Source organism: Etheostoma cragini, chromosome 4 (assembly GCF_013103735.1).
Source record: "Etheostoma cragini isolate CJK2018 chromosome 4, CSU_Ecrag_1.0, whole genome shotgun sequence".
Taxonomy (NCBI): Eukaryota; Metazoa; Chordata; class Actinopteri; order Perciformes; family Percidae; genus Etheostoma; species Etheostoma cragini.
Window position 1 is genome coordinate 5087725 of NC_048410.1, and position 27556 is coordinate 5115280.

Consider the following 27556-nt stretch of genomic DNA (forward strand, 5'->3'; position numbering starts at 1 on the left):
ACACACACACACACACGCACACACACACACTCCCCCGCCCCCTACACCACCCACCCTTGCCTCTGGATGAAGATGCCTTCGCTGTATACTCAGCAGCCTAGAGGCGCTTTAATCAGACTCAATATACAAACAGCTGCTATGCAGACTGGAAAGCAGCTAAACATACTTGACTGGTCAAAAAGCCAGTACATTACATTGACTGAACGACACGTGTGATTAAAAGAAACCGTGCCGCTTTTACCTTTTGCGCTTCACACCTACAGTGGCACAACAACGAGAGCTGGCAACTCCCACCCCGCTAATTACCATTATCAGTGAAATGGTAGGGTTTGACTCATTAGTTCCATGTGCATTTAATTAGAGGCAGGCTGAAATTGGATTTAACTTATTACTTTTTCATGGATCACTTTCTTGTCATCACTTCAAATTGGATTGCAGCCCCAGGTAACTAATTATGCCAGCCGCAGGATCAGAAGTGGAGAAAAAGGTAATTAGGAACAACACTGTCGGACCCTTGCTGATAGTCCACCAGCACCAAGGTGGGAGGAGCGGGGAATTGAAACTCGTTTGTGGCATTGCTAGCGAGCCTGGCTGGTTAACTACACCTCATTGCAAGAGATCCTAGGTAGGAATCCACCTCCTACAGGGGATTATGTGGCATTCAGCAGGGCTGAATATGTTGTGTCAACATGGTGTCTTTGCTATCAGTGTAATGCCTAGATTATGCTTGTTTCCTATCCAGGATTGTGCCTGAGATTGGCCTTCATTATTCATGTCACTGGTACAGTGTGATGTATGGCCGGCAGCCAGCTGAAGTTCCCTGTGTCGACGCTGCTTGAATGACATTGACTGGTTTCTGTCTGTAATGCGTCTGCACTGATTGTGATGAGAGTACATGAACTGCCAGATTCAGTTCAGATAGTCTGCGTATATTATTTAGATTTCATTGTTTTTTGTATTAGTTCTAATCATTTGATGGCCTTTTGTTTTGAAATGAGAAACACTATTTACTAATCTCGTATAAATGTGGCATTGAACATTTTCATGATGTCAAAGGTACACCACTTGTTATTCTTCAGACACAGAAAAACTGCTGATAATGTTTCAAAACCATGCCAGCAGGCACTTTTCTTATCTGTACTCTTACCAGTTGAAGCCACATTCCACACTTCTTTCTTCTCCTTTCGTTTTTCTTCTTCTTTTCTTTTCCTCTTGCTCTCTGTCTCTCCCTCTCTCTTTGTGTTTTCACACCATAGTGTACAGCCTTACAGAGGGCATCTCCAGGTCAAAAGATAATGTATATTCAGTTTACAACATGAAAGCCTTTTAAGTTGTAGAGAATCCCTCTAATGCCCCTCCTCCACACGTTTGCTCTTCACATCCTTCATTTGTGGTCTGTTGGGGGGAAGCGTGATGTGACACAATCCAGGGGCCAACCCTCTCTCTGACAGGACAGGGAAAAGCCGCTGGCTCTCTCTCCCTCTCCTACTGTTTTTGCAGTAGGCCCATGGCATTGTCCTGACACATGTATACCACAGCGCACCAATCTGTAAGTCATTAGAGCACTAGGCCGAAGCCTGTCAGCTGGAGCTCGGCCAGTGCTGCAAGGCAATCTGAGGCAGCATTTCGAGGTGTTCCCGCAGCGCAGTGGGCCAGTGGCCCAAAGTGGCACGACAGTGGTAGCCCATTGGCGAGGTGACAGTAAACCTGGACTAATGTTCTGAGTTTATTTGAGATAAAGATTGTCTTCACACAAGGGAGACCAGTCCAAGACAAAATGCCTGTATTTATACTTAGTTAAAATATATTTGGAAAAAAACAATGTTCTGAGAGACGGAAGGAGTGGTGGCACTCTCTTAAAACACAAATTAAAGCATTTCCAATTTCTAATTGATTTTCTTTTTTAACGGCTACTTTAAGATTAACCAGCCCGTTAAAGTTCAAATCTCTGCAGGTTGTTTTGCACTGAGCAGCAGATATTTCACAGAACATGTGGTAGTAACCACTGATACCAACCAACATAAGTGTTCACAGTTTGTACCTTTTTTCAAACTGCTCAGGCTGACTTAAAGGAATAGTTTCTAGCGAATAAGCGTTAGAAACCATGCTCATGTGTTGTCATATCTGTGACAAACCAGGAATTGGCCGTTAACCACAAATTTTTTTAAACTTTACACAATTGGTTGATATTTAGTTAGCTTTAGAGGAGCTGAATGCTGGATTTTGTTACTTTTTTGGACTGAACCAGGCTAGCTGTTTCCTTCTGTTTCCAGTCTTTGAGATAATCTAAGCTAACTGGCTGCTGGCTCTGGTGTCAAAATGAGCGTATGGACATGAGAGGGGTATCAATCTTCTTATCTAACTTTTAAATAACACTAATGTCCACCTGTTCCTCTAAGCATTATCTTACCTGAATACGCTATTGGTGGAACTTGTCTTTGCTTCTTTACCTGCAGGATACGTTGTTGCCATCAATATTTTAGGGAATATATTGTTCAGAAAAGCTCCCCTTTCAGCTGTTTCTAACAGTTATATATCCCATAATTCATCAGCTGTGTACGTGAGCCTCAGAAGACGTTCATCTCTTTGTGTTTGGAAAAGTCTCAAGGTGATGCTGTAATGAAATCTCATTTTGACGCATGCGTTGCTTTGAGGTGATATAATCTGTCAGGAAAGATCAGCACAACAACACGGCCGGTGCTCACATGGATCCCCCAGATCAGGCCGTCTCTTTCGCTGCTTGTTTTCCTTGTCATATTGTAAAAATGTATTATGTGAACTGTATAGATCAGAACCAGGTTGGGGATAATCCTGTCGGAATGAAGTCATCTGTCCCAATTCCACGCAGCCAAGCAGAAACTTGGGGGGGGGCTGCTGTGTTAGGAGCTCCCTCCCAGCCAAGACGATGACTGTCGAATTGACTCCAGTCACAGCGCTGGGAGCCACTTACCATTTTCAGGACCCTTTTTCATTTGAGGCCTGATGTTTCCCTTCGAGCATTGAACCCTCTCACCCCTCCACCCCACTCAGTCATCCACCCAGATACATAAACACACATACACTTCCCCCTAAAATGTGTTGTATCTTTGTGTCATCCTCTGGCACTATATCTTGATGTCAAGCGTGTGTTGTTTGGAGTGATTCACACGCCCTTTGCGGAGGGGTGGAAGGATGGATGGATGCACAGTCAACCATAGCATTAATAAACACTAACAGCTATGCAAGGTGCAGTCAAGTCAGCATCAACTCACAATGCAGTTTCTCTTTTGGGTGTTAGTCACACACTTTTTGACAGCTTTGCATTTCTCTGATTCCATTTTCAGTTTTTGTTAGGAGTAGGAAAGAGAAATATTGTGTTGCTCAGACAGCATGAGAGAGATCCAGAGACAGAAAGGCCTTCAGCTACATGAGAACAGCATTTGGAGTTGTGTTTTATGTTTTTGTTGGACAATCCATCATAGTCATCCATGTAGTTGCACTCAATCTGCAAAAAGCACAAAGTCAAAGTAACATTGCATTTAAGCGTAGCCTTATTGGTTAAAATAAATTCATATGTAGAGTGCTTATCTATATATCATCTATTATACCTCCAGTAATGTTCCTTAGAATGAGTATTGGTTAGTGTTTGAAATTGGACTAATAAATAGTGTCTAATAGAACCACAGAAAGGGTTAGCAAAACAGTTAATCATGGTGGGAAGCGGTACTGTACGCTTGGTGTGCATCCTACATTGAGAGCGTTCCTTAAAAAGTGATGACAAGAGCCACCCACATGACAAAGTTGCTTGTACTCCGCTAGAATCTGTTATATATATATACATGCAAATATGTTTTGGGATTGCGTATCAAAGCCTATAAATCTCAATACAATATTATTACAATAACAGGTGTTTTATACATATACTTATTTGTCTCTTTATTTATTATGACTTAGTGGTAGTAGTTTATTATATATTTTTATATCTTCACAGCCCACACAGAACCATTGTTATTGCTTATTACAATTCCTGTGTTTGAAGTTTCTGTGTATTTAATATAGTTTCTGATTGAAATCAAATATGAATCAATCACCAAACAAAACAAGGCAGAAGTTCCCCCACCTCCTTATATCGACGTTGTTCAAACCCAAAAGTTTTCTTGTTTTGACTAAGTGAAAAACCACACTAGACGGTGCACGCTGAAACAAAAGCTCTGTTATACACTGGCTGGCATATCACCTCAGGAAATATTTTGCTGTATTTGCAACATGTGCTGACTAAACAATGTCTTCCTGAATGCTGAAATTAAAAGTAAATAACCAAACCCATATATAATAGACCAGGGGGAACACGGTGACTCAGGCGTAACTTACAGTAACTCCACTCCGCTTCGGCTGATAACCTCATTCACTCTAAATATGACTTATTCCATGTATCAGAGGGAGTATTGGTAGGTTGCCGATGTTAAAAGGTGAGTTCACTGTCATGTCATAACAATGGATATACACTTTACTTTAACAGGATTGGTTTTAATACAGCACCAACAATAAATAAAACTCAAAACTGGGGTACAGAAAAATGAACTAAATGTCAAATAAATGCAGTTTGAATAATCTTAAAAATCAAGAGAAGTACAAAAGAACAAAAGCCAGTGTGTCGAACCTTGATGTAGTAACCTTGTAAAAAAAATAGCCTTGAATGGAAAAGACCAGATCACTTTTAGTATAGTTATAACTTCAGAATAGAAAAACAGATTCTACATCTTTTGAAAGGTAACACTCTCCTGCGTGATGTCAGTGCAAGTGAGTGGGTTAGTTTTTGCTGTAACTTGGGGGAAAGAAAACACTTGATTGGATGCTTTGTGTCTCTTAATATTAAGATAAAGAAATGATATGATGTTGTGGATCGTATTTTTTGTTGCCTTGGCAATATTATATAGAGCAGCTGTTATTTATATGGGTCCCACACCTGCCCTTCTGACTCCCACCATCAGTAAACATTGATTTACTTTACACACACACAGGGAAACAGACTGTGTTTGTTTTCTCATGACAATGGTCCCGGTCACCAGAGTCTTTCAAGAAACTATCGTTTCGTATTTTCCTCCACTTTTCTAGTTCTATTTCTGTAGTAGCAGTAAGACACTGGTTGGCATGCCGGTGCAGCTTATTCACTGGCTTTGTTAGTGTTTTGGGAAGGCTTTGTAATTGGAGGCGAGTTGTTATCTTTAGCCAGTGCCGAGCAGAGCACGGCACAGCTCAGACCAGACATTAACTCATACTTTCACTCTAACTCAAGCAGGAAATATAATGTTGTCCACTCTGTCATGAACACAATCGCTCAGCACTCTCTGTAAACTATCACAGGGGACGCCGGTTCAAGGCTCAAGGATATTGATGTTTCCCTGTGCGTACGAGAAAAAAAAAATGTATACAGCGTGTGTATCGCATTGACACACATGTGTAATTATTTTACATGGCAAAGGCACAGAGGCAATGGATTAGAAAGACAGTGTGTGAGAGGAGAAGCTTGAACTGTGTGTCTGCTAAATTTATCATGAGGCCTTTGGGAGTGTTGAAATGAGAACAGTGGCCTATTACTGCTAAGAAGGTGTTTTATTGAGAATACGCCGACATACCACCCCAGGGAGAGTGCCGGGAGAGAAGAGTGTGGCTGTAGCCTCAACCACTTTGTGAATGTGTGTGTTTGTGCATGTGTTGAATGCGAGCACATGCCTGCATGTCACTGTCTTTTCTGTGTGAGCCGTCTTGAGGGTGTCAGATAAAAAAAATATATATATATATATATATATATATATATATTTTTTTTTTCTTAAAGTGCCTTTTCTTCCACTTAATTATTCACTATGCTCTGTATTGGAATTGTCACTTTTGACACTTGAGGTGTCCCAGTCAATAATTTATATAGGTCAGGCCAGCTTACCAGAGCTCATTGTTAGTTATTAGCAGATGAGAGCAATGGCTTGTTATGCAGCCACTCTGTTTATTTTACCAGTGTGTTTGCGGACTGGAATGCATCCCATGAACATTCCTTCATCCTTGGCCAAGGGTTTATAGCTGTTGATATGAGCTGTGTTTTAGAGCTCTGTTATTTAGCTCTGTGTTTATTGTCATGCTAATTAGCAAAGTGAGGTGTTAATCTTGCCTTCATGCCTTTTCTCAGAACCTTTAAGTGGGTTGCACAAGTCAGTGAATCTGGGTTTATTGTTAAATAAAAATAAAAATACTTTATCCATTTCTTCATGTTTTTATTTACTACGGACTATAATGTACTTATAGTTGGATTTAGAACAAGCTAACATTTGTTCAGCTAGAAGGTTAATATATATGTATACCTTGACAGGAGGCAGACTTCTCATCCTGCCTTCGCTTTCTCCTGGTGAGTTCAGTAGAATCTCCAGTAGGTGGCAGGGTCCTGTTTTTTTCTCTCCTGTCTTTTCCCCTTACTGAGTGCACATGGGTGTTTAAGAGTGTGATGATATTATGACAGCTAATTGCTCTCATTGGGATGGAGTTGGATGGATTGCCTGGTTCCGTAGCTGGTGTAATGTTAGCTATTAATGTAAGTGGTTTTAGCTTGTCTGAAACCAAATTGTAGAATAAGTGTTTAAATAAGTTAATGCTGCTGTGGTTGATTTTATGTCAAACTCACACAGCAACTTGCCTTAGTATATTGCAACTAGTTGTGTGCTATGGTACAAGTGTACACATTAACACTGGTGGAGGAAATACAAGGCAAAACAAACTGTTCTCATAAATACATTATTTACTCTAAAATCCAATACATATGCTGTTTTCTCAGCTTGGGGAATTTAAAAGGAAGAAAAAGTCCAAATAAGTACAAAGCGCCTGTTGTGCATTTATTGTTTTCAGCAAGTGAAATGAGTTGTGTCTTTGTTCCAGCACTGTAAACAATTCCATTTAGCAGAACAATAAAGGGGCTGATAGCGGGGCCAGTTTTCTTTCTTTCCGCTGGATAGCTGTGTTTACTTATCTGTTGTTTAATTAAAGGGCCTCTTTTCTTTAGGCTCCCATTGTTTCAATAGCACGGCCGGACTCCCGGCAGGGGTCAAAGGGTTAACAGCCGTCAACTGTGTCTTTTTTTTTTTTCTTTATCTTTTTTTTTTTTTTTTTTTGAAAGGGGCCCCCACACAAAGGCACGGGTTCACCTGCAGCCCAGCCCGCGGCTCCCTATTGTGTGGCCCCATTTGAATTGATTATGTTTAGAGGGCTGGTTGTGATTGGTGGAGAAGGGCGTGGTTGATTGGATAGTTTTGTATCTTGTCAGCCAGGGAGCAACCTTGCGCGTGCAATCTGTCTGTATCCTGAGGAAGGTTGGAGACTCCACAGCACAGCAGCGCTTGTTCTCAGCCTCCCTGCCTGCCAGCCCGTGTGCCTCTGCCTCTCTCTCTCTCCCCCACTCTCTCACTCTCTCTCTCCCTCTCCCTCTGTTTCCCTGGTTGCTCTGCTCTCCGCTCTGCTTCACTCCACACCGCGTGGCCCAGCACTGTTTACCCTGCCAGCTAAATGGAGTTTGTCAGGTTTGTCAATATGATTGATTTCTGTGATTTTGCCTTTTTTCTGGTGTAAAAAAACTTGACAATTTAATTTGACCAGGGAAAAAGAGAAAAGGAGGTTTCATTGTCTGTCTGTCGCTGATGTTGTATCATTGTAATTGGTAAATTTTATCATGCAGTTTGTGTGAGAGAAGCAGTTATCCAGGGCTTACTTTGCCGTTGAGACGCTGACAGTTTACAGGCTTGTCCTGACACAGAAAGCAGGTGTCATGTACATTATGTTTACTGTAACAGAATGTATTGCAAACAAGACTGTCTGGATTAGCTGCTTTGGTTTATGTGTATTGTGATGTTGATGATTTTGGGCTTTTCTCTTTTAAAGTACTTCTAGCAACAGTTTGTTTAGCTTTGCTTGTTCGTCTGTTATAGTTTTAGATACATAGTTTCTGTCTGCCATTATATGCTGTTTGTTTAGTTTTGTTTACTTTGCTACCTTGCTACCTACCAGTTAAGCAAGATCCATTACTGTACTGTACTGTACTGTACTGTATGCTGTTTGAGAGTTAAAAAAACAGACAGGGGAAATGTTTGCACTTTCTTTTACATTTGTTGTTTTTCTCAGAAAATTACAATATTATTTCTTTAATGTTGAGAATATTTCTATGGTAAAGCATGTAACAGAGGCAGAAAAGTCTTTTATTTTTGTATTGCATTGGTTTGGTTTTTCTGGTTGTGTGTTTTGTGATGATTGGCTCATCTGAGTTAATGAGTGCTGGTCAGACTTTGCTTGCTCTCAGGCTATGGCCTGGACTAATCCTCACTCTCCTCATGGTGTCACAGTGAATTAAGACATGCTGGCACAGCTCTATATTTGACACCGTCACCACAAAACCACGTTGGAGACGCGCTGTCACTAAAAATGTCATTGCTCATATCTTCTCGAAAAGTTGGAGTGTGTGAGTGTTTGTACGTGCCTGTAGTTGCGTGTTTCTGTTCTTCCTGGAAAGGGACTGCCTTAAACATTCAGAAGTGAATGTTGTGGTCATTTTCTTCCATTTATTTCTGCTGTCAGGTTTATGCGTGATTTGACAGCTTTGATGTTTTACACAGAAGACAGCAATTGATTTTCTGTTGTCTAATGACCTCAAGTACCATTACTACAATGATTTCAAGTAATATACTCATGCAAATATAGAAAGCTATGGAAAGGACTCACATGTGATTCACTTTTTCCGTGTGCTGTTTTTGGCTTTTTCTGTTACCATCCAACCAAAACTTTTTTGGGTGCAATGTTTCAGCACCTTGCATAAGTACTAAGAAAGTGGGTGCTGAAAGAAAGGACAAATGGAGGTAAATATTGGAGGCAAATATCGGAGGGATGAGGAGGAGGAGAGCGAAGCCTAAAACGGGGCAGTGTGCACCGTAATGTTGTGCAGCTGTGCAGAGACTCGCAGTTTGGGAGAGCTGGAGTGCGAGCTGATTGGGTTGACAGTTTGTAATCAAAGTTGATTTATTGTTCATTAGTAGTGCATTAGCCCTTTCAGGCAGGGACGTTATTTGTGCAGTGGCCTGTCAAGGCGAAGGGCGGCGAGCACCTGTCATTTCTAAACCATGACATAGGCAACCAGATATTAGCTGTGTACTGGGAGAGGGGGGCACAGGGGATAGCCGCCGCAGCCTCACGGCTTGCTGGGATATCCTTTACAGGGACGGTCTTTGCTTTGTAGTGGAGCGGGCAGGCAAGACAGAAGAGGAGAGACGGGGTAATAGTTTAGCAGTAATAGAGTGAGCCACCAGCTGCTCACTGCTTGTTATTCCCTGGCTTTTCCAACTAAAACATGTTTTTACTTGAAAAAGGCTATCAATATTTTTTTTAAGGGTGATTGCTGCTCTCAGTTTGTGCGTCTCTGTTTCAGATAGGAAGATTAACTCTACTCTCGAGACGCTATGTGTTTCAAAGGGTTGAGATGGGAAGATAATAATGTGATTACATGGTGTAGAGTGTTTTATGGCTGAAGGTCTTTTTTTCACCATTCATCTTTTTCACAATCTATATATTCTCAAAACAATAAGTGTGTGGTCATTGACAAGTTGGACATATGAGATTTGTAAATGCTATAAACTTCCTGAGAATTGGTTTCTATATCATTGTATTAATTGCATGTATAGTTTATATGAATCACATAATACAACTGCATTAAGAGTGTCAAGAAGCAACATAATTTGTGGCCCTCTTGTCTGCCGTCATGGAAACGAGGATTAGCATTGTGTTGCTGGTGTGCAGAGACTAGAAACAATCTGCACGAGGATGTGTTAGCCATTGTATTTTAACTAGAGTTTCATTTAAAAGGGATTTTAGAGGCTGTGATCTTAATTAAATCTCAACCGACTCAAATAATGCATCTGAAAACGTCCACCGTTGCGTGACCGTGTGCAGCTGATAAACCGTACATCACGGGCACCCAGTTCACCCCAACAGTGATTGTACTGTATCCTGGAAAGGTGAGAACAGTGGAAGGGGGTGTGTAGGATGGTAGTTGTCCCCCAGAATTTGAAAGTCATGTTTCATAACTTTAAAGCTCTGTGGCTGTGAAATAGGCACTATGAGGCATGGCTTGATAGGTCAAAAAGAGTGACAGGACATTGAGTCACACGGCAAAATGTAACCAAGCACTTAGGTTTTATTAACCTGAATTTTGTTTGTATTTGGAAAGGTACCTTTCTAGAAATGTGTAACTGAAACACTGTTGTTTTAACATGACCACTATTAATGATGGTATTATTTTGAAAGAAAAAACACCTGGCCATTGATATTATTATTATTTTTTTTTACATACATTTTTTGAACTAAGAATAGTCCATTTGTATATCTGGCTATACTTAAACATTAATGGTGATACAAATGATGGTTTCTGTGTGTGTCTGTGTGTGTCTGTGTGGGGGGGGGAGGGTCCCCTCACAGCAGTGGTCACCTGCAGTGGTGGCTGCCTCCAGTGTGGGAAACAACGTCCAGCTGTTATTGTTGGGGCGAGAGCTTGCTCTCTGCACTGTGCAGTTTGTTTGTTTAAACCCGACACTGGGACCAGCTCCGGCAAAAAATCTGTTTGTTTGTAGTCGAAAAAGTTAATTAAAATGCAATCTTCACTTTTGTTTTTACAGTTGCTCAAATAATTTGAGCCCTCACACCCCTACAAACCCTAATTCAGGATATATAGTGTATGCTAAACCAAGACCAAATGTGGCTCTGATTATCCTGTTTATGTGAGCGATAAACATTTTTAAAACTGCTTGATTGTGGATGACGAGGAAGGAATAATGGAGGTCTTAACACAACACATGTAGGGATGGGTTGTTCTGTCTTGTTTTATTTTTTCATTTGCATTTTTTTCGGATTAGTAAAGAATCTATAATCTAAAATGTGTTTTTACAGAAAGTATGTTTTCTAACAATTCATATACCAATAAGTTGTTCTTATTATTATTTTTATTATTATTATTATTATTATTATTATTATTATTGGGATTATTAGGGGGAAAGGTTATTGGTGTGAATAAACTGCGTCTATTTTTTTTTTTTTAGAGGGAAATAAATGCTCTCCACCTCACAGATTTCAATCAACCTGAGTGGATAATATGGAATTAGTCTTTCCAGTCTTGTCGACGACTAATTATGTTCGCACATCACTTAAGTACAATAGCTCCCGTGAAATCCTCATTTCAGCTACATTTTCATGCAGGAGATCATAGTCAGGATGGGAAGTCGTTTCCTCGCGCCACGGCAGGCCAAAGTAAAACAACAGCATCAAACGGACTAGACTCTGTGATTTCTCCAGGGTCTGTTATTTCTTTTTTTACTTCTCCATTCCATTTGATGCCCCTACAAAACAAGATGACCCCAGGGAGCACAAATGAAAATTTGATCATTCTCCTTTTTTTTCTTCCTTTTTTCTTCCCTTTTTTCTTTCAGCCAAGCTGCACCTTTGCAGCCAGTGAAACGTCTGTGTCGGTCTCACTGACATTCACCTCCTTGTCCCTCATTTCTGTTTCTCTTAATTGCCTCAGTGTCGGGGAAAGGGGGCTTTCTCGCAGCCTCGTTCACCCTTACTCCTTCACACCGGGCTTCAACCTGTGACTTGTGATTGGAGGGGGTGCTCGGGAGCATCTTCATTAACTCTGAACCAGTGAACGTTTTTAAATGTGAGGTTTGTGTTCCCTCATTAGATAATCTAATGTTGCGCTTTCTCTCTTGAAGTTGGCTTACTGTAGGTGTCCTTTAATGCCAAATGCTTTCTATACTGTGTGTGTGTGTGTGTGTGTGTGTGTGTGTGTGTGTGTGTGTGTGTGTGTTTGTGTGTGTTAATGCATGGTCAGAGGTGCTGCAGAAAATTATGATATGAACAATATGAGTGATTCATATGTTAGCCAAAAGAAGTTAGTTAGTTCGTTTTGATAATAATTTAAACATTCAACATGTTTAAATTCAGGTTTCAAATTCAAATCATGGTTGACTTAATTTGTTAATGTTTTGTCCATTATTCCATATACATTTCCATTACTTTCTCACTCTATATGGAAAATGCTGTTGTGCTTTTACTGTATGTGCTTGTGACAGTTAACATGCCACAGTTAAGGTGTGTGTGTGTGTGTGTGTGTGTGTGTGTGTGTGTGTGTGTGTGTGTGTGTGTGTGTGTGTGTGTGTGTGTGTGTGTGTGTGTGTGTGTGTGTGTGTGTGTGTGTGTGTGTGTGTTGCCAGCAGGCCTGTGCTAGTACAGTATATTGCCTCAAGTCACTCTGCAGCTGTGTGAAATAGTTCCAGGTTTCCATGTTTATGTATGGTAGGCACCTGGAGAGCACCACGCCTTTGTGAAATTTATAAACGTCAGCTATTTCTGGCATCCTCAGAATGTCCTCTTTTTCACACCCTCATATTGGTAGAGTAGATTAGAGCTGGGCTCAGTGGATCGGATCCCTACTGTTATTAGCCCAGTACCAGTCTCCTTTTAGACACCTACGTCTTTAGATGGTGATATATATTTTTGTGGATCATCTGGAGTCATGATGTTATCCAGGAGAAAAGGGAGTGCACCATATGGGAGTGCTCTAAATGGCGAATGGCATCCTGTGTTTGCGTTAAATGGGCATGATACAGCAGCCTGGGCAATATTTTTCCGTTAAAGTGCTTTCTCCCGCCCTTCCTCTCAATAGGATCCAGTTTTAGGCAGATTTTCACTCCTTCAGCACAGGATTAAATGGTAGTAGTTACATTGATCAATAGGTTAAGAAGCGTACAATCCCTCTTGCTGCTAATGACCTCAGTAGTAATGGGTAATAAAATGGAGGTCTGTAATAGCCTCTTGCTGGGGCTATGCACAGAGGAAGCTGTTCTAGCTGTAGTTACTGTGAGCCAGACGCTCCTGACAAGGCAAAGTGTGAAACCATGATGAGATATACACCCAAGGTGTAAAGAATTAAGATGGTTAAATTGAAGGAAATCTCAGTGTAATTTGTAATGAAATTGGCAGGTATTGAGAGCTGAAGTGTGTAAAATCTCTGTGTTAACGTGGAGTTTGCTCTCCCTTTTTTCACATCACACACTATATAATACGGCATGACAAAATGATTATACATTTGAAAATAAGACAAAATTTACAGCTTTAACATAGTAGTAAAAAATAGAGCATGACAAGTATGGAGTAGATTTTTAATGCATGCAGTTAAAGCAAAGCTTCAAAAATGGGCGTTATTATTTATCCTCGGGGTGCGTGGGGGGTAAATGTCATGTTTAGACGGGAGCTATATATCACATCACGTATGGCTCTTGCATGGCAGCAACACAGGACTGCTTAGTTGACCTTCAAAATAGTTCATCAAAATTAGCGATGCCCAGAAAAAAGGACTTCAATGGATAATGACTGTGAAATTAGGAAATGGGAGGGTCAGGCTATGCAAATGGAAGGGCAAGTCATGTGCAAAAGTCAAGATGAACTGCATATTAAGACATAATACAGGGGGGAATTAATATTGCATTTCCCATCCTAGGCCTGGTGCTGGAGAAGAGAAATGTGAAGTGTGTGTTAGTCCCGGGTGGGGCTTAGCCTCCTTCGTTCTCTTGGGGCTAGAAAAACACAGCACAGGGTAGTCTGGAACTGCTCAATAAAGTTAACGGAGAGCATCAAAGCTGGTCTGTCCTATTTGACATCACTGCCCTTTCCTCTGCATTTGCCGTACAAGCTGTTCGTTATGGCAGCGCTTTGTTTTTGTTTTATGCTACAGTGGGGAGAATGAATAAAGTGATATGCATGCAGGGGTGTGTCAAGAAAAGCCCCTTAGTTACCGGCCGAGATTTTAAACTGCAAAATTACATTCAGAAATGCATGAAAAATTCAACGGGATGTCATTAGCTATAAGGCGGCCACACAATTTGCGTAACCTTGGTGAAGACAGACTGTCAACGACAAGACTGTCCGCTCTATCAGCTGCTGACATCAGCCTAAGCAATACAAAGCACATTTTAACACGCACTTATACACATACATTACTAACATGCACAGACACAAAAGAACAATCGCCCAAACATGTTAACAGCTGCAAAGACGCAGCACTATCAAGTACATCTTAGTTTCTGTTTGTCAACCAAATGTCAAAGAACGGAGCCTTTAATAGTGTTGCACATCATAGCAGTGAGTGGCAGCATCCAGACACACTCCGTGTCCCCTATGCCGCCGGAGCAATTAAGGCACCCTGACAACTGTGGGGGCTCTTTTAGTGTCACAACAAATCACTTGTTTTGAAGAGTCATGCACTCACACCTTTCTACTGGGAGTTAGTTAGAGGCCTGCATTTTCTTCACTGCGGGTTCTCCTCTAGGCACTCTGTATCTTCACAATAATAGATCGCGGTTGACAGCGTCTCTAATGAAATGTTCTCACATGACATGTTGTGCGTGTGCGATGAGCAAACCACAGCATTTTTTAAGCAATCTTTTAACATCCTCAGGTGTAGCATATTTGCCATGTTGTATAAACGGCGAGCTTTGAGAAGCATCACAGCAGATGCGGATCATATCCAATGGTGTTTAGGGGTTGTGTGTGAGAGGGGAAAGCGGAGGATGCAGGTTGGGGTGGATGTACTGGCCCTTTACTCCACAGGCATGATCCACTCCTGGCTGTCATGTGTCCTTTAGCCTGCCTCTGGTGTGGTGTCATAACTGTTAGATGGGTTGAAATGTTTGGTGGAAGGTATGTGCAGCTTGTCACACATTAAAATGAAACTTGAGATCCAGTCAAAGTCCATTTTATATATATTATAGAATATATTTTAGATATTCTTTTGTTGAGCAGTATTGTTTGTCAATGATCTCCAACCTCTCACCTATTGCAATGGCGGAATAGGCTTTAGTACACTTGTGCGTGGGTATAGAGGATGCTCTGCTTTTAGTTTCCTATGATAATTCTGTTCTCTATTAGGGGACTTGTGTTTTTTATTGTTTTTTTTACATCTATCTGCTCATTTGGTGTGTCCATGCAGGTTCCAGTTTCAGTGGCTATGATGACACCCCAAGTGATAACTCCTCAGCAGATGCAGCAAATCCTTCAGCAGCAAGTCCTGAGCCCTCAGCAGCTCCAGGTTCTTCTCCAGCAGCAACAAGCCCTCATGTTACAACAGGTAATGTACATCTGGCATTCATGTCAAGAATCATATTTAAAAAAAATCGTATCTATAGACACAAAGACCAATTCATTTTGAATCTTTGTTTCTTTAACTTTTTTTCCAAGCCTCAAAGACAACATTCCTCAAAGTATTGAAAATTCTCACAAACCCCAGTGCTGAGTTTAAACGAGACTTTCACTCACATGTAACCTTCCGTCTCTTCTGCAGCAGCAACTCCAAGAGTTCTACAAGAAACAGCAGGAACAGCTCCACCTCCAGCTTTTACAGCAGCAGCAGCAGCAGCAACAGCAACAGCAACAGCAGCAGCAGCAGCATGCAGGCAGCAAGCAGAGTAAAGAGGTAGGCTGACATCACTCCAACCGCCGGCCATTACCAAACCGGTTGGCCAGACAGAGCATGGAAGCCATGTGTGTTTCCTCCCTCAATCCCATCTGCTTTCAGACTGTGGTTAAAGTAGAGACGAGAGGGGGAGAATCAAGTGCACTCATGCTTCTGATTAGCATGTCAGACTTGCTGGATAAACGGTAACAACTGACTGATACTGTACTAAGAATACAGTGTCTCTTTTTCTGGAACCGTCTCCACATTAAATTTATACTATTTTATAGAACCTGAGCTTTGGCCCATTGTTCCATTTTTTTTTTCTCCAAGTAAACAAGTGTCCTATGCAACAAAGAGATGACCGCTCCTGTGAGCCTCATGTAGGACATAATGAAAGGCAGAAGGGAGAAAGGCAGGAACAGGGAGCATATAAATCTGAGAGGCATTTCTCGGTAATTAACATGGAAATGGCAGAGGAAGAGAAGGCATGTAATTGTGAGATATCAGTGCAGAGAGCGCTCCCAGCTTTGTTGCCTGCCTTGAGTTTTTTTTTTTCCTTTTCTTCTCCATCTTTCTCACTCTCTTCACTTTGCTCCCTCCAGTACAGCAGGGCTTGCTCATAGCCAGCGGCCTAATGCGTGTCAATGACTGGAGGACACAGGCATCACTGTGGACAAAGCAAATTATTATAGTGCGGTCAGAAGAAGTTCAAAGACAATCTGGGAATTTTTTCTCTTGTCCCCATTGAGTTCCGTGTTTGGAAAGTAGAGGAAAGCATAGACAATTAAGCCCGATGTTAAAAGCAAGACGCGCACACACACACTTCCACGCGTGCTCAAGCTCGCACACACACAAACACGTCCGTGTCCTGTCGAAGCTCCCAACTTCAAAGTCATAGCTCCCTAATTAATGAACTGCAGGCTTCAGTTTGGACAAGTTGTGGCGTGATGCTCCCATAAATCAACATGACAGCAGAGCTCCTCGGTCTCAGATAGGGCCTGTCACCAAGCCTCATCTGATGTAAACACTAGAGGAGCCAGGGAGAAAAGAAGGGGGAGGCGAGGAGGGGGGGGCAATTGATCAGTTGAATGGAGCATGAGAATAAAAGAAAAACAATTTTTGAAGCATATTATGTATGATCACAGGAAATGGATGCAGCCTCAAGAGGCTCCCCCCTCTGCCGATGTTTTCTTTCTCTCCCCATCTCGCTCGCTTTTTTCAGTCGCATTTCTAGCAGCCATCAAAAGACAGAATAAGAATTATGCAGTGACTCCCCTGTGGCTGCCAGACAATAACCCCCTGTTGTTGCTTTGTGCCTCTTTTATTTTAAAGACATCAAAATTTAGTTTTTCAAAGATCTTTAACTTTATATTTGAAGCTTGACAATAAAGGCCTGCCAGTGTCACTCTTTATCATTTGTCAGGGACTGTATTTTTCTCTCCCTCGTGCCACTTCTTGTTAACCTCTTATTTGGTCTATTGGGTATGGGGTTTTTAATGTGTCTGCATGCTGGGAGCGCACAGGAGCTCCTGTCAGCTGATGGGACCAGAAGAAAAAAAAAAGAAACATGTGAAGGGGAGAGAGTTAAATTCACTTGCATTACTTGATTTTCTTCCTTCTTTTCTTCAGAAAAGCCACCCTCTATTTATTTAGCGTTTTGATGAAAGACATTGTTTCCTGTGAACTCCCACCCCCATAGCACCGTTATCTTTGTCTCAGCCTGTCAGCCGGAGCACAGAAAACCAACAGAGACATGAGAAACGTTTTTCACACTAATCGAAGGGGAAAAAGAACCACCACCAACCACCTCTTTTTTTATAAATAAGAAAGATCTGAGAATTTCAAGGCCACCTGCAATCCAAATTTACTGAAACCCCTGAGAGATCTTTACCATGTCTCTCTCTCTCTCTCTCTCTCTCTCTCTCTCTCTCTCTCTCTCTCTCGCTCTCTCTCTCTCTCCTATCTCTCCTCTCTCTCTCCTCTCTTTATTTCACTTTCCTCTTCTCTCATTTTTGTTTATTTCACACATGAGTCTGTGAATGAATGTGGTTACTCTCAATTATGACCCTCTCCTACCAGTGTCAAAGCACCTTCCTCCCCTGATTGATCCAGCGAGATGAACACTCTCGCTGTAATAGACCAGTTCTGCCCAGAGCTTTATTTTTAGTGAGCCGATGAAGGCGCAGCAGGCAGGGTGTGGGGCAGGAGGAGGGAGAGGAAGGTAAAGGAAGGCTGCCAGACCCTTTTGACAAGCAGAACGGGGGTGGGCGAAGGGGACGCGTTTTTATCTGGCTGTTTCAGTGGTTTCAGAGCCGCCAGCAAGTGACCTGACAGCCGCGTTGTACCATGACCTTTTTTTGTATGCACTCAATTGTGAGAAGTAAACAAAGTGGTGTATCCTGTGTTTGGTAACAGGGTGCGGTGCACAGCTTGGCAGCCCCTGCACTGCTTTTAGTGCCCCTATTCTCTCCTCCTACCTGCTTGAAAACTGGCCTTACTCATAAACAAGCCTAGTATCCTGTTGAGTGTCAGGCATGCTTATTTTAACCTTAAATATTAGAAATACAAAGGTCTGCTGATAGATGTTAATGTTTATTTGTTAATAATTATAACATTTAATAATAAAAGGCCTTTTGGTGGGTTGACTGTGGTTTTCTTGAGAGCAGGGCTTGACGAATGGGTTAAAAGTCATCTCTCTCCTCTGCTGCTGTTATCTAAATAACATCACTCATTTGTTTTGACTCATGGGGGATCAGGGATATTGGATAATTTCCTTCTATTTATTATTCTGAATTCTTTTTCTCCGTTTCATTTTTGTCTCTTCTCTCTATTACTTTTATCATCCTATCAAAGTTCACATATTTCACTTAACCAGAGCCAAAAATGTTCCCCCTAACCCTTAAATCAGTAAAGACACACCAGCTTTTCATTAAAGAAATGTCCTTCATGAAACAGACGTGACACAGTTAGATCAACAAAGCAGCTATCTCTCTCAGTCAGTCCACTGTATGTGACGAATGTAACAAAGCTCGCTGCACTGGTTAGGGGAATGAGTGTATCCCTGAGCTCAGCGCCATGCCTGGGAGAGTTGTGAGAGTTGCTAGGGTGGTTATTAAGCACTCTGATTTAGTCACACGTTGTTTGCTGAATTATGAATGGCTGTAATTAAATTCCTGTGGCTCTTATTATGAATGATTAACTATGTTGTTTCATTGTTTGTCATTTGCCTCCCGACTCCTCGTTAATTAAGAGAGAGAGAGATGTATACTCTACCTGTCTTAAGTGGGCACAGACAAACCCACACTAAAGGCAAAATTGATGAAAATTACACTCTGCCATTGTGTGTTACCATGCGCAAAACCCATTAACTTTGTGTTTTATGAATGAACATGTTGTTCTAAAGTGTTACATTTTACAACCTATGAACTCTGTGGCTTGAACTTGAATGTTCTCTTCAACGTTCTGCATACATGAATTCGGTAATGCACAAACCTGAAATTCAGCTTCACATGTTTGCACTTGCTATTATGCATCTACTGTATATATGTGTTTGCTTATGGTGTGTCCCTCTATCTTCCTGTGTGTGTGTGTGTGTATGTGCACGTGTGTGTGTGTGTGTGTGTGTGTGTGTGTGTGTGTACGTACGTGTGTGTGTGTGTATGTGTATGTGTATGTGTACGTACGTATGTGTGTGTACGTGTGTGTGTGTGTGTGTGTGTGTGTGTGTGTGTGTGTGTGTGCGTATGCTACCAGCAGCAGGTGTCAGCCCAGCAGTTGGCCTTCCAGCAGCAGCTCCTGCAGGTCCAGCAGGTCCAGCAGCAGCATCTGCTCAACCTTCAGAGACAAGGGCTGCTCACAATCCAGCCTGGACAGACCGGCCTGCCACTGCACTCCCTCACTCAGGGTCAGTAGCTAATATTACAGCCATGTATTAAACTTTGTCATAAATCCTGTCCACCAGTACTCAATTGCTCCAAAGGAGCATTTTTGGTAACAAAACATTACAACAAAGTTATGTCCGGGAAATATCCAACGCCTCTTTTTCCCTCCAGTATATTTGGCAGTGCTAAAATAGTAAACTGAAGATTTAATCTTGGTTATAAAACTAAAACAATGGGGATTAGGGTTATGCTGATAAATCTGTTTATTGAATTATTGGCTCACCCTGGCCCTAAAATCACATATTGGTCAATTGATTTCCTTATTATGGGAGTTATTCCCTAAACACATTTTGTGCCTGTTTTTATTTGAATATAATATGGACAATTCTATTTTAAATATCTAACCAGAGAAAGTATTCAGCTGTACTGGAAGAGGATTTTAATCAGCTGTGTGGTACAGTGACACCTGCTACTACGTTACACTGCTGTCATGCAGAGCTATGGGTGTGTCAGTTTAGAAACAGTTGTCAATGTTTTCAGATACCAGTTTTACCAACAATCTATTTTAACATTGCAGCTTATGTAGGTTTATAAATCAGTTTATTGTTGAGTTGAGTCACCTGTCACTGTTATTGCTCTGCTACAATACCTGTACAAATTTGCTTAGTCTAAATGAACAAAGCACCACTTAAGTAAGTAACCACATAGTGTATGTGGTTTCACTGGATCAGGACACACCTACTGTACAGTAAATGTTCACTCAACACAACATTATTAAATGGCATCTTATGCCTGTTGTCCAAGTTCACTGTTCACTGCATCATGACAGTTTGATTGTGGTGTGCTGCACTTATCATCTGAAACTTTCAAAGTAAAATATCCCACTGTTGAGTTTCCAAGCTTTGTCCGTGAACTCTCGCTCTCTCTCTCGCTCTCTCTCTCTCCTTCTCCTGTGCCTGTGATTGGCATCCTGGTGGCAGTCTCCTTCAGCCTGATGGATGACTGGATCTATTGTTCGTAAACTGCCAGTGAACTTGTTATTGTGAAACCGCCTGTTACTTGATAGGGAGTCAATACTTGTTGTTTGTCCAGGAATTTTATTTCTTTATTTATTCTTTAATATATTTGTTAAGGAGTGGTCTCCTTGTGACAAAGGAGGCGTCATAAGGGTTTTAGAACATGACATTGACTATTCATTCCCAGCTAAGACAAACAATTTTGAAATAACAAGATAAGGGCGATAAAAACGGGAGGATGGGGGGTGCTTAGGTAATAGGCAAACACAAACACAGTTTGTACAGTGGTGTTATTGTTTAGACTGGGTATGGAATTACTCATCCACTCGCAAACGATTGCCATGGGCACAGGCGTGGAGCGCTGTTGGGTTGTGAGTGTGCTTTGCTGAATTGCTCTGTGTCAGATGTCTGGCAAACACACTCACACACACACACACCCCTTGAGCAAAGCAGTATGTGTTGATATTTCTAGGTACTGTACTTTTGATGGATTTCACAACAGTCCCAGAATGTCTTGTTTATACTGTGTCATTGTCAAATACCTCCAAGGCATCTCACCTTGTCAAAAGAGTAGGTGTATTGTAAATTGATTGAACCCTTTGATATCCCTTTTACCTTTTACTTTGTCAGGGCTGCACAGTTGATTCTATTAAAACAGGGATTTAAGTTATTAATTGCATTGCATTAAAACGGAGGACCTCACCACACTAAATTTCTGTCTAAGGTTTGTCACCTCGTGACAAAAGATACATTATTTTATCTGCCTACAGGTTATCACCATACCATACCATAAGGTGTCATAGACACAATGAAAGTAGGAATTATTGCAAAGAAATATTTTTAGTTGGAGAATCATAAGAGATGTATTTCCTTTCTTTGTGTTGGTGGGGAAATATTTGATTGCAAGGAGGGATTGTGGAAAAGGTGCACCGTGCCTTCTTCTGTATGTGTAGTGTACTTTTCGGTACAGTGTCATCTAGAACAATGTTTTGCACTTTTGCTTATTTGTTTAAATAGAAAATTTGATTGCAAAAAAAAGAATCATAAGAGATAAGGTTTATTTTTAATTCTGAGTGAGACAAATCAAATTTTCCACTGTACACCCAATATATTGAAATGAAACAAACTCCAAAACTGAGCGGGTAATTTCTTGAAAGTGTGGACGTTGAGGCACCGTTCTCCCCACATTTACACATAGAGTTTGTTACAGTCGAACCTGCTTAGTTGTCCCACTCCGTCGATGGTTAAGTCTGTGCCTCCGACAGCTGTTACAACACTTAGGATAGCATTCAGGCACCCGGTTTGTCTTCCTATACTACACATTTTCTGCTTGACTGTTTAAAGTTATTGATGACCTTTCTGTTTTCCACATCACCAAACTCTTTCATGCATCAGTGGGCCAGGCCTATGGTGCTCAGATCTATTCTGCAATACTCAGCTAGCAGTTAGCACTGCATCGGAAATGATGAGTTGATCTGCTCTTTTTGGGCCCCATTGATTATGGATTCAAACTTGGGGTCAGGAAATTAGCATTATTTTTGTAACAAATGATTCTTTTCATTTCAAAATGTAGATATTGGTATAATTATTTTTGGAAGCCACTGTTAGCAAATGCAGTGTACTGTATTTTTTTTCTGTATCCAAGGCAATGAAAGAAACAAAAGGTTTTCAAATAATAGGTCACTGTTATATAGTTATTAAAAAAAAGTTGGTGTACAGGTGTGTTTTGGGTACTATGATGCCGTTTGCCGTCTCCTGCTTAGTTACATTGTTGGCTGAGATGGACATCATAGAGGATCATTTTTTTCTGCCAAAACGGTAGACTGAATGAATGCATTTGAATTAGCCTTTCAAACAATTGATAGTACTAATTAAGTATAAACTTGTAGATAGCAGTTTTGAGTGAAAACAATTGCTCACATTATCTGGAGTATAATTTGTTTCTGTTGTCATAAATTCTTTTGACATTAATGTTCAAAGTCTTGGAAGCGGCCAGACGCTATCTGTTATAAATTACAACAATGTGTTTGGGGAGGATATAACTCTCATAAATATAAATTTGATCCACCCCCCCTTCCCTGCTCACAAAAAGCCTGTCCTCTTGACCTGATAAGTGAGTCAGTGGTTGCTCAGGCTCATGTTGCTCAGGTGTGGTTGTGTGTGTGTGTGTGTGTGTGTGTGTGTGTGTGTGTGTGTTTAGGCACACCCTCTGAGGTTGCTCTGCAAGATAGTGAGTTCTTGTAGCTGCACAACATCATTTAAGCTGTCTGGGAGAGGCCAGTGGGACAGTGACAAGACAAATTTGTCGGTAATATGAAAGCAAAGAATGTGGCGAGCCATGAAGTGCTCACAGAACAGCAGCACATCAGGGACAGCGGTGGGTAATACGGCTGACCTGTCAGTGATTGATACGTCCAGCAGTGGGCTACTGGTAATAGTTCCTGCAGCATTAGGACAGGACATATTTCAGGCCTAAGGGGTGCATATCAGCAGGCCAGTGATTACGGCAACATAAACAGGGGTGCAGTAAAGGTCCCAGCCTGACGGAACAATAAACTAATAGCGATGTCACTGTCCCCCCACGGCACCAGCAGTGTGTGTGAGAAGTAACAGCTCTATTTAAAGAGACCGGAGCACTGGGGGCCATTTTTTATTTGGGGGATGATGGCCTGCAACTGATGTCATTATGAACCTTAAATCAACTTTCTGCTTGCTTGAACATGGTCACCTGGGTACAGGGGGACAAGGACAGGAAAAGGTTGAAGAGCTCGGCCTGTCTCTCTGCCAAAGCTACCTGCGGAGGTAAAATTGAGTTGGGAGGCCGGTCATCAATCAAGTGTCCCAACAACATACATTTTTTAAAGTGCTTGTCCGTATTTCCCAGTCGTAATGAGTGGAATAGTTGTGTTGAAAAATGGAAAGGGGAAAGATAAACCAATCCAGAATTTAAAGGATGGACAAACTGGGGACCCAAGAAAGAGGATTTACAGATCAATGTCATTATGTGTCCCACAGTAATCAGATGGAGAGCAACTCAATGCATTTTGAACAAACACAAAATATAATACCCTCTGAGACATTTCTGTAATTATATTTTATTGTCACTTATGTGGAATCATGAGCCATAGCTGTTGTTGAGTTTGAAGAGGTTAGGGTTAGATAGGACTACCGAGAGGGAAGAGGCAACCAGAGAGCAATAAAACTAGGGACTAGATTCAGAAAGAGACAGCTTTGTCCCACTCTGTTACCTCTCTCATCAGACCAGTCTATCTGCTGTGGTTTCATCTGAGTAAACAGTGGTGTCGGGGTCACCAGGACTGCTGGGTAATTGAGCCAGTGTGGGCTGCCCTGTCAAGCACATCGGCTAAAAATACATCGCCCACTGTCACCGGGCACCAAGTGGGGGAAAAATGATTGTTCCCGCTGTCGGAGCGCAGGACACTCGCATCACCAGTGACCTTCCGCTTCCCAACCAACCATCACAGAAAAATAATAAATAGGAAACAAAATAAACTTTTGCTCCAAAGTCTCTTCATACCATCACAACAACAATTGATCCTTTGAAAATGCAACTGGAAACAAGCAAGCTGTGGATCAGCATGCTATGACACAGAGCGCAATATTTAGCATGTTTATCCTGTCATGGACGTGCACTTCCATTAGGGCACATCAAGGCATTGAAGAGAATAAGGGAGAATACAGGCAGGCAGAATAGAGCCAGCGTGTTGAAATGTTCCAATGAGGAAAGACGCTTCTTGGAACGTGGAAAGGTTATTGATTTGTCCTGTAATCATTTCCTGCTCTTTGATATGCAAACGATCTAGTGTGAATTTACAGCAATCCTATCAGACTCATTTCACAGTTCTTAGCCCCTGCGTCTCTCTGGAGTCCTCCGCCTCATTAGGCCAATGTTCTCCATTACCAGCATAATTAAAATCTTTAGTAGCTTATCAAATTAAAAATATTTTTGCTGATCGCAATGAGATCTTCACCTCACAGTTATTTTCCACAACAGGAATAAATTAAGACTAAGCATTCTGCACATAATGTATTACAATCTGGTGCTTGAAAGGAGCACTTCTGGTATCTATAGAGCTGGTGATGAGAAACGGGGAGGGAGGATCCGGAGAATATAAACCCAAGAAGATAAGCATGTGCAAATCATCTTTCATTCGCCAGTGCTCATTTTGAGAATGGATTTAATTAATTGTAATGTTAAACGAGCGGTCTTGCCCATTTGCTCTGTGGTTAAATTCACCACGTATCCAAGGGCTTCTTTCATCATGGTTAAAACATGTGGCTTATTTAAGCACAGATTTGAATACCCAATACAAATCCACATATTCCCCCATTAGATCTTTTAGTACGCTATTAAAATCAGGGTTATCCAGATGTGGTATGTTTTGACTGAAAATACAAATAGCCACAGATTCTGCACCCGTGAGGCTTGATATTATTTAACATATAAGCTTTATCCTCATTTGTGTCAAATGAAAGCAGACTTCTCCAGCACAGCAACCGACACAGCATAGATGGACACATGTGTATTATGTGCAAACAAAGGCTCTCTTCTCCCAGACATGGAAAGTGGGGTGCACAAACAAAGCATTATCCTTCTTCATCCCGGCTCTGGCCCTGGGTGTTGGGACCACTGTCACTCATAGGCAGAATAAAACACAGGCACTTGGTAGATGTGTTTCCAGCACACAGAAAAATGTCTTCTGTCTTCAAGGGATTTTTGTTTCAAAGGGCTGTGTGAGCTGCAGTGTGCTTGACTTCTTAAATGAGGTTTAAGTCGTCTATGTCAATTGGAGGCGGTGCAGAGCTTTAAGTATTTTGCACATTAATGCGCTTTTGAGAATATTACCCCAGGGTCCTGTTTCTCAAGGAGGCAGGGGTGGGATGTTTTCTAGTGTTGCTATTGTAAACTTTTTCTTGTTGTATGTTTTGCACATCTCTGTTGTTGAGAGAAAATGATGGTGATTATTCAGATTTCATGCCTTGTCTGGGTGTTAATTATTTACTCTGTGGGCATGAAATCTGCGTGAATGCCAGGGATTTGTGTATACAAACACACTTCAGATCACAGGAAAAATGGGAGGGAGAGAAGGAGGTGGCGGAGAGGAGGGGAGGTAAGAGCTCTCAGTGCATTACCCTGTAGTGGAATATTTTCTAATTAATACTCGGCTTTGTTTACAGACGCTTTGATTTAATTAAGTGATGAAGAAGAGAGTTGGATTAGCTGCTAATTGATTTAATTATCCAATTTGTTTGTCTCAGGCATGATTCCAGCAGAGCTGCAGCAACTGTGGAAGGAGGTTACAAATGCTCACGTGAAGGAAGAGCACAACAACAGCAGCAACAACGGCCACCGGGGCCTTGACCTGTCCTCCCCGGCACCGCCTAAGAACCCACTCCTCAACCAGCATGCCTCCACCAACGGGCAGTACCTGAGTCACAAGAGAGAGGGGTGAGTCTCAAGGACCTTTGTGTTTCTCGTTTAGTTTTCTTTTTTCCTGCACGTGGCTTCACATCATTCCTCACAGCGAAAACACGGGTAAGTGAAGACACACAAGCTTAAAATGATTGCTTTTATACAGCAAGAATCTTTTAAAGCAGTGTTCCTCACCTTATTTGTAACCTACAACTGGTAATTAAACTTGTTAAACAGTCTTCTCTCTCATTTTTGCATAAAGCAAACAAAGGGAATTTCCATTTAAAATAGCAATTTCTCACAGGGCCTCAGTTGATAGACATGTCCCCATAGGGATGCATAGAGATTACTCTTAATTTATGGTGTGTAAGTATTATTTCCATTAAGGCCAACACTTTTCTATGTGTCTGGATACAGCTAGGGATTTCCCAGAAACACCTGGAAGAAATGCAGGGATTTCGAGAAATGTGCCCACAGTCCTCAACTGGATCACCAAACTATTAATGAGGGGATCAGGTTATTGAACCCCCTCATTATTGACGACCTATAGAAGCAACCTGACAATTATCATCACATCAAGAATAACAAAAGCATTACAAGAACAAAATGCTATTTATGCCAGAAACAACAAACCCTGGGTGGGTGTATCATACTATTCAAACCAGGGTGAATCATCTTTGAAAGGCGTTTGCTCTGTGAGCTGTGTGTCTGTGTCTTTAAGCAAGGAATTAATTTGGCATCTTACACATTTGCTTGTGTTCTTGCACCAAAGCCTGATCTTTGAACTGCTAGTGAGGAGCCTCCAGGCACCGTGAGCTCACGGCATAACATCTGACTTGTGTTTCAGTGATCAAAACCTACGCGTCATTATGAAAGCATTGCTGATGAAAACATGTTGAGCCCACTAAACCAGCCGAAGGGGGGGGAGAGATGGACGCGGAGTGCACGGGGGGGTTGCAGAGAGTGACTTTGAGAGGACATACTATGATTTACTGATGGAGAGATACAAACGGAAAGTAGCTATTTCTTGTCAAGCAGTGGTATCTGTTTTAAACAGATTAATATTACCTGCACAGACTTATCCTCTTTACTGTGTTTCAGAGTAATCTTCCAGCACAGACACCATAGGAAAAAAAAAATTAACAAAATGGGCGATAGTTTTTTCCCATTTTTGACAGTTTCCACAGGCTTCCAGTCCTTCTTCACCCAGAGTTTAGCTCAATGTCTGTTTTTTTTTCTTTCTGAAGTTAATGACAAATCGCAGGGGAGGATATTGATTCGCTCACTCCATCACACATTGTCGCAAGCTAGCAAACAAGGTGAGCATTGGTTGCAGGGCTTCATGAAACATTGGAGAAGACATAATGCAAGAGCTGGCAGCCCCTCCGCCTCGCGCTGACTGTCAGAGATTAAAGAAGATGTCAACAGCAGTTTAACACAAGCTTAAGTGAAGAAGGCAGTCTCAGTCTGCATACTCTCGCAACATCTTAGATGTGTCAGAAAACCAAGCAGGTGATTCTTTTCCTGCCCATCTGTGAACAGAAAATATTTCTTATTAAATGCTGAATGATGCCAATTTAGATCAACATGATCAATAACCCTTTCTTGCGTTAATTTTGGAACACTTAAATCACGAAACGATCTAGCACATTGTTCCTCTCCTCTCCTTTTGATGATGCAGGCTCAATTCTGATCAGACTCCTTGGGAAGGAAAATTAAA

General features: G+C 41.5%; 1 protein-coding gene and 1 long non-coding RNA gene across 12 annotated transcripts in view; both read left to right on the forward strand.

Moving 5' to 3' along the window:
• LOC117944141 overlaps positions 1 to 13521 on the forward strand; it is a 15322-nt gene extending 1801 nt beyond the window's left edge. Inside the window, exons 2-3 of the long non-coding RNA XR_004656502.1 lie at positions 2035 to 2037; positions 13511 to 13521. This is a non-coding gene — a long non-coding RNA (uncharacterized LOC117944141). The remainder of the gene's footprint in view (positions 1 to 2034; positions 2038 to 13510) is intronic.
• Positions 1 to 27556, forward strand: part of foxp1b (forkhead box P1b) — a 163212-nt gene that overhangs the window by 110172 nt on the left and 25484 nt on the right. For 7 of the 11 annotated variants that reach the window (XM_034870729.1, XM_034870728.1, XM_034870732.1 and 4 more), the window contains 4 exons: positions 15041 to 15178; positions 15392 to 15523; positions 19259 to 19409; positions 25683 to 25872. In XM_034870729.1, the coding sequence (XP_034726620.1) occupies positions 15041 to 15178; positions 15392 to 15523; positions 19259 to 19409; positions 25683 to 25872 (611 nt within the window). Of the gene's footprint in view, positions 1 to 7290; positions 7539 to 15040; positions 15179 to 15391; positions 15524 to 19258; positions 19410 to 25682; positions 25873 to 27556 lie in introns of those variants that run through there. The other 4 variants (XM_034870737.1, XM_034870735.1, XM_034870734.1 and 1 more) reach the window with 4 other exon arrangements.